The following is a 7,736-nucleotide window of genomic DNA, read 5'->3' as shown; positions in this document are numbered from 1 at the left end:
ATTTCCAAATCTGATTGGTCCAGAATGATCAATTCGAGAGATAGGTTTTAGATTTGAAGGCTGATTCTAGGGTTTTTGGGACTGATTCTAACCAAGTTGGATCCAATCTGGATTGGAATTGGTAGGGACTAATTCAATCTTTGATTCTGAGTTTAAAATCCTTGGTCGGATCAACTATGAACGATCCCAATTCTGGTCATTGTAGAATGACATGTGTAGGGATTTTGGGATTGGATTGTTGGGTTTCTAGATTTGAGGGCCTTTTCTAAGGTTTTTGGAACCAATCCCAGTCGATTTTTTTCGATCCCTTTCACGATCTCGAACAAAAATCAATAACGATCGATTTGACATTCAATTTAAAGCTTAAAATGCTTGATTGAATCGGGCATTACCATTCCTGTTACGCCTGTGCTCCAGTTTATACTTATTGTAATGGTGTGCATATTATAGCATAGCTTGGACAACCCTTTGGAGTCCCAGAGGAAGACTTTGACTAGGTAAGCTTTAAACTTCGACTTTGTACCTTGTTGTATGCCCATCTGGCATGATTGGTTCTTGACCATTGTCTTAGTTTCTATGAGCATTAATTATACTCTCGCATGCCCTCCCTTCATGTACAAATACCCTGGAGAAAAATTGCATGCCATCCGGAGTCAATCGAATTCTGGTCTACTGTCAATTCACTATAGCCATCTTTGAACCCAATTTTGAGGGATTTCCTTTCTGATTTAGTCAAAGGTTTCTTCATGGAAAATGTATCCCTTTAAGTCTAATTTACAACGCATTTTGAATCTCATCATTTTGTTATGTATTGACCAAGTTATGGCCAAAATAGTGGACCTCTGTTATATTTTACCCCTATGGATGAAAGCTTACGGACGAAGTGTATCATCCGCAGCCCATCATCCGCAGCCTGCAGACAATGTGCATCAACCACAGTCTATCATCCGCACAGACCAAAAAGTGCCCAAATGTGATTTTAACTCTTGGAACCCTCATGCCCTTGCTTGAAGCTTAACCCCAGGTTAGTTTGGACCACTTATGACTTAAATGACCAAACCAAACCTTAAGACCACTAACCTAAGACCTTTTTGGACTCTATGAGGTTTTAAACACCAATTAAACCTTAATCTAAGTCCCAACCAAACAAGCCCATAGATCCTTAGCTAAACAATATCAAAACCCTATCTCTTCCTCATTTCTCTCATTCCCAAACCCTAGAGAAGAGAGAAAATGTAGAAAGCAAGGAAAGGAAGGAGAAGAAGGAAGAAGGAGGAGAAAGGAAGAAGAAGGAGAGAGAAGGGAGGATCCCATCCTCCATTTGAACTACGCTTGAGCTTAAAATACTCCCCCAGCTGGTTACCCTCTATCCTTGGACTTGGAGCTCGTGGGAAAGAAGAGTTGTAGCCCCATTACAGCCTAGAAGCTTGCCCTTTTTGCTGTCCTAAGCTAACCCTATTGTAAGTAAGATGAACTATGCTAGTTCTAGCTTATTTTCATTTGGGTTTGATTCTAATCCTATCCAATCTTTAGCCAAACCTTAGGCTTCTTGCCCTACTGTACCTAGACCTCTTATTAGATGCTAGGAGCTTCACTTATAAAACTTAGATCATCCATTCCCAGCCTCATGGCTTGGTTGCCATGAAACCCCTTGTACAACCTTCAATTTGAGGGTTCTTGATGTTAGAATCTATTCAATCTTTACACAAATCATAAGGCTTCTTGTTCTAATGTACTTAAACCTTCTATTTAGTGTTATTGATGTTAATTAGTGGCTCCAATTGATGGATTCCCAACCCCATGGCTAAACCACCATGAACCCCATTATAGAACCCCTAAATTGAGTAATTCTTGATGTTTAGGACCCAATCCCGCTTAGGTAATCTTAATTGAGTCAAATACTTATGATTATTAACATCTTAGAAGGTTAATTATACTCCCCAATTGATCCCCTAGCTGTCCTATGGCCTTGAGCCAAGATTGGACTCAATCCAAGCTGTAAAACAGTCTCTATAAGCCTACGGTCAATAGCCTACGGATGATAGGTATCATCCGCTGACCCATCGTCCGCTAAGGCCAAAATGGTCCATGAATGATGAATCTTATGGACGATAGCCTGCGAATGATAGGTATCATTCGCTATGAACAAAAATAGAATTGTAATTGGATTTTAGCTTTGGGACTTGATCCTAGACCCTATCTCACATTCTAACCTATTGTACACCTATGAAATGATTTGTTAGGATAACTTACTGTGGTTGCGAAAGCGTATGTGTACACGGGACCCAAGGATACCCGTTACAACGATTGTGAATGGATTAGATACTTGGACTTAATTTATGGAATGTTTTTACAATGACCTACGTTGAATGCCATTCATGCATGTATGTGATAAATGATTTGATGATCTATGCTAATTTTAATGCATGTTACTAATGATGGATCATGACAAGGATGGTTTAAGAATATCATGTTGAATGCTAGTTGATTAAAGACTTACGATTATACTTGAACTATTATCGAGAATGTAGATATTGGTTATGTGTTGAGACTTGAATATGAGATGTTTTTTTATATGATTATGCGATGAGATGTGGATGTGAATAATGGTTATGTGATGTTTATGTGGTGAATTTGAGTGATGGGATCTAATTGCCATGAGTGTACGGGTTTGTGATCAGGCTGACCGTTATTCGGTATCACATCCGCCGTACTCTTGTATGTGCATGTGCAAGCTAGAGGGTGGGGCGAGAGAATAGCCGAGCCAACCGTGATTTTAGTACTATAGGACTTGACCTCTGGTTTATACACAAGCGTGCACCCTTCTTTTTAGATGCATGGTTAAAATTACATTTTCTCAAGTGCTATACCCCTTACTAACAGGGGGAAAGATGTTGGGTAACCGATGGTGACTTTTGACTGATTGGGTGCCATTCGCAGAAGACCATCGTATTTGGGTGAGAGCTTGGGTTATCTTGGGGGCTTGCAGACAACCCAGTGAGGGGATCCGGTCTCGTAGGCTTCCAACAGCAACTCGGGTAGCTATCGTTGGATTGTCACCGTGTTTGACTCTAGAGGCCGGAGATACTGCCTAAGGGATGTTGTAGTAGCACTTTACCTCATGGACTTAGGCATTTTGATTGTTAGGTGGATGCATGCTAAAACTGAAATTCATTCATTGCATGATTGTAAACTAAATCTGATGCACGAATTGTCCTGGTGGTATGAGACGTTGTGAGATTCGTCTATCCTTTTTGGATTGCGTCCTGGTGGATTGTGCCTTCTTGATTGCTTGCTTATGCTTGTATGATCTAATTGCTCACTGGGCTTAGTTGGAAGCTCATCCCTCAAGGGATCTCTCTTTTTAGATATGGTTGCAGGTATGATGGTACCGGCCAATGGCGATTTGGTGCATGTGTACGTTGATGGCTATGGTGCTTGGGATGTTCCTAGTAAGGAGGAGCATAGTCTGGAGTATGCCTGTGAGACCTGCACTCATGGCAAGGCTTAGTGCGGGCTCGAGGTCCATATGAGTTTTGGAATGATTAATGAAGATTGATGTATTTAAATACGATGTAACTTTGGGGAATCTTATTTAATTGTATTTACATATTACTAGTTAATGTTTTACAAACTTCAATGTGATGGAATAAGATGCCACTTATTATATGATATCACATGTTTAGCTTCTACACTTTGATAATTTATAAATGTTATATAGCTTCCGCACACATTTTGATTCGATTTGTTACATGGGATCAGTGACTATGGTACTGCAAAGCGTAGGTCCTTGGGGTTAGTGTGGAATACTGGGGGTATTCCAGTCACACGTCCCTAGATGTAGGGAGCGGGGTCTGACAACATGGTATCAGAGCAATTTTGCTCTACCAGGTTCACTGACTGATCTAACCCACACTAGTTTATACAATAATAGGTATCGCCTAATAAAAGCCTTAACAACACACAATAATAATAGAGACAAGTACGGTTGTGTGATAGATAGGAAATTGCTCTTATTCATTGATAATGAGACCCTTACATTTGGATAATAACAAAAGAAAAGTACATATTAGTTCTTCTCTCTCCTTGCTGCTTTACGACTGAAAACTGACCTAATGATTAACAAAGAGCATAACATAGTAAGAAAATAAAATATAAATTTTAAGTCGCATCTAATTGTTTCTTCTCTCTTTTACCCTTTCCCATGATATTTATTCAACCTCTCTGAATCCTCTTTATGATTAAGACCACCTTCTATGCCGCCCAATCTCTTGTCAATTTCAACAAATTTTGAATCAACCATCGAATGCAGGGCAATGGAGTTCTCATTCAACTAAGTCCCCAGGACCTTGTAGTATTCTTCCATTCTTGGTTTTATGGCGAAGAAGCGATGCATCTTATAACCTCATCTGGGTGGGGCAACAACTTTACGTCACCTCCACCACCTCTCTCCTCCATGGTCACCATCATGACTGCCATTATCTCTAGATTCTTCCCTCGTCTCCTCTTGACTACCCTGTAAATCTTCTCCACATCAGTTATGTCTTATGGATAGAAAGGTGAGTGAGGGAAGAATGGGTGAATGAGCCTTAGAGTGATGACCTTGGGACCTTCAACAACGGCATGTAGTAGCAACTAGTAAAGCAATTGAGAGGAGGGAAATTAGAGATAACAAAGTCTTCGTGAAAACCATTTAAGCAATCAGTGACAAAGAATAGAATGTCACCACAAAGGCCGAGAGGACAAGAGATTTATAATTGAGAATTGGCTACCAAAGCCGAGGTTAAAGGGGTGCAAATAGATTCCAAATTAAAAGGAAAACTGAGAAAGAAAACATATTCTTAAAAAAAAGAGAGAAAGTAAATGTATAATTGATGGATGTGACAAGAAATGTCTTACGTTGATGGAAAAAAAAAAAAAGAAAATTTTTAATGTGAGCAACAACCCGTAACGTGCGCAATTAGCTCTAGAGCTTTTCGCATATTGGTCAAGTATCTAACATTTGGTATCAAAGCTGGGCACCATGTCATGGGTTCGTGTCACAAAAAGGGTTACCTAGGAAAATGTCAAGTGCTTATCAAAATAGTTCTTAGATATTTAAAATTTATTAATGATTGAAGATTTCATGTTTTTTATATATGCAAAAGGGAAATTTCATTAGTAAGAGGTCAAGGCAATCTATGTAATTCCAATATTCAATCTTAGATATATAGAATTTATACAATTAATTATTTTTTTGGTAAGATATCATTATTGATTTTTTTGGTAAGATAATATTAATAATTAAAGGTTTCATTATTATTTTTTAGGCAAAAGGGGAATGCCATTACTATTAAGATGTCAAACTAGTCTGATTAATTTCAGTATTCAATCAATGGGTTAACATGTTGACCACGTTGTGGGAACTATATATATATATTTTTTCATTTTTTGGTCTATCTATCTAACTTGCTCCATGGGACTTTGACTACAAATACTAGAAAGTGATTGAATGAAAAGGGAAAGAAAAGTAGGGGAGAGGAAAGGGGGTTTCTCAAGGCGGTTAAGAGATGACAGTCGAACCAATGACCTCTTGGGACACTACATTATTGGTAAGGCATCGATCAACTACGCCAATAGTTTTCTTCGGCTATATACTCTAACAGTCTCACAAAAACTTCTTATTTGGACAAATCTCAAATTTTAAGATGAGATAGTTAGTCATTCATTGCCCACTAATATTGTTCAACGTTTCCAAAATTATGAAATGCCAATCAGTGGGAGTCACCAATGCATTGTTGTCGGCTCTACTATGGACCCCACTGATTTAGGGACTCGAAACCCTATGTGTCAGGGAACTGATAGCATTCCCCTCCAAAATTAATCCCCACAAATATAATTACTAGTGAACCAGGTAAGCATATGATTGGTATAATTTGAAGAGGCAAATAGTGAAGCATTATACTTCAATAAGCATAGTGGCACTTAGAAGGACCCTTAAAACTTTAAGCTACAGAAATTGGATCACTACACTAAAACAATAAATTACAGATTTATTTATTTTGATTGCTAGGTACAAAATATTTCTGAAAAGACAGAAATAATTCATTCTGTAGCTCCTTGGCTTCAAGATGAGGAGACATCCATCCTAGCTACCCCCAATCTCAACCATAAAAGCCTAAGCAGCAGACCCACAATTCTGAGGAGCAAAGAGAAGAGCACCTATTTCTCCTTGACTTCTATCTCCCAACTCCAAATCATAGGAGAATTTGTATTGTGTTTGCTGATGAGCTCCATTCATTTTAGTGGCAGCTGATTTAAGTACAACATAAACATAATTACTCCCTCTTAAAAATATACCGGTGGGTTGCACCAAAAGGTCAGCTCCTCTGAAATGGAGTGTCATAGTTGGAAACCTATTAAAACCAGACGGGTTAGGGAAACAGAGATCGAAAGTGGGCAAATCTCTTGGTCTACTTCCACTAGTGTACGGTTGAATATGAAACTGTGTGAAGTACTAAATAAGACCAATTCTCACACGAGCATAAACATTTGAAACAAGTGAAGTCATCCCAGCTCTTGTATCTATGGCACAACCCCCAGAGAAGGATCCCTGCAATCCAAGGTGAACATTAGCGATGCTAATATCCTGCAATTCCAAATAGTATAGTGATGGGTGAGATCCTCTCAGCAATGATGTTGATTGCACTTGTTGTCCTACCATCTTTTCACCTCCAATATATAACCAATAATTGGGTTGTTCGGAAGGAACTAGGCAATAAGAGAAGCGTTTTTTGCCCACTTGATCCCATAAGGGACGAGGTCCAAGGCCTCCAGGCCCTATGCCCAAAATCCCACCAAATGCATAGTTAAAGTTGACGTACTGAATGCCACAACCCAAGAATAAGTTGTTATAAGATTCTGTACCTCTAAAATCAGAAGGGAAGGTTAAGGTTTCTCTTATAATGCTTCCAACTATTAAGGGCCCAGTGGTACTAACTGAATAATGTATTCTGAATCCACAAAATGATTGAAAGCAATCTTGGTTTGGAGTTGGACAGGTTGGGTCACCACAAGGAATAGGTTTATAACTCTGAGATCTTTTGTATGGGTAATTGGGTTGCCCTTGGGAGACGTAACGATTGCAACCTTCACATTGAACCCATGTTGTGTGACTTCCAGTGTCCATGATCAAGAAATAAGGCATCGTCTTTGGGCCAGGAACAGGTGGAAATGAACCTATACCCACCTGGGCTACATAGTAGGCACCAGTACGTTGCACTTGTGTCACTATGTCGTCAACCTCACTGCTACCATTCAAGTTTCCTTCTCTCATTGTTGAGAATAGATGATGCATATGAGCTTCTGTGCCCTGAATAAGTAGATTAATTTTCTCCACATCTGTTATGTTCCCTGGATAGAAAGGTGAGTGGGGGGAGAATGGGTGAATAAGCGTTAGAGTGATGGCCTTGGGACCTTCAACAACGGCATGTAGTAGCAAAGCACTTGAGAGGAGAGAAATTAGAGATAACAAAGTCTCCATGAAAGTCATTTAAGCTATTTGGTGATAAAGAATGGAATGCCACTACAAAGGCCAAGGACATGAGATTTATAATTGATAATTGACTACCAAAGTCGAGGTTAAAGGTGTGCTTATAGATCCCAAATTAAAAGGAAAACTGAAAAAGTAGATGTTATTTACCAAAAAAAGGGGAAAGTAAATGTTATTTACCAAAAAAAGGGGAAAGTAAATGTAT

The 7,736-nt window shown here is 39.0% G+C and overlaps 1 protein-coding gene across 1 annotated transcript; it reads right to left on the bottom strand.

Annotated features, from left to right (window-relative positions):
- Nucleotides 1–6,496: 6,496 nt before the first annotated feature.
- On the bottom strand, nucleotides 6,497–7,531 carry LOC122665702 (aspartic proteinase CDR1-like). The gene has a single exon (XM_043861854.1). The coding sequence runs from the start codon at nucleotides 7,529–7,531 to the stop codon at nucleotides 6,497–6,499; it is 1,035 nt and encodes a 344-aa protein (XP_043717789.1).
- Between the last annotated feature and the right edge of the window lie 205 nt (nucleotides 7,532–7,736).

This window comes from Telopea speciosissima, chromosome 6 (genome assembly GCF_018873765.1).
Source record: "Telopea speciosissima isolate NSW1024214 ecotype Mountain lineage chromosome 6, Tspe_v1, whole genome shotgun sequence".
Lineage (NCBI taxonomy): Eukaryota > Viridiplantae > Streptophyta > Magnoliopsida > Proteales > Proteaceae > Telopea > Telopea speciosissima.
The sequence above is the reverse complement of the archived record's forward strand: the minus strand, read 5'-3'. Positions and strand labels throughout refer to the sequence as shown.

Excerpts from the sequence above, each read along its gene's own strand:
- LOC122665702 (XM_043861854.1), bottom strand. The coding sequence starts at position 7,531 with ATGACTTTCATGGAGACTTTGTTATCTCTAATTTCTCTCCTCTCAAGT.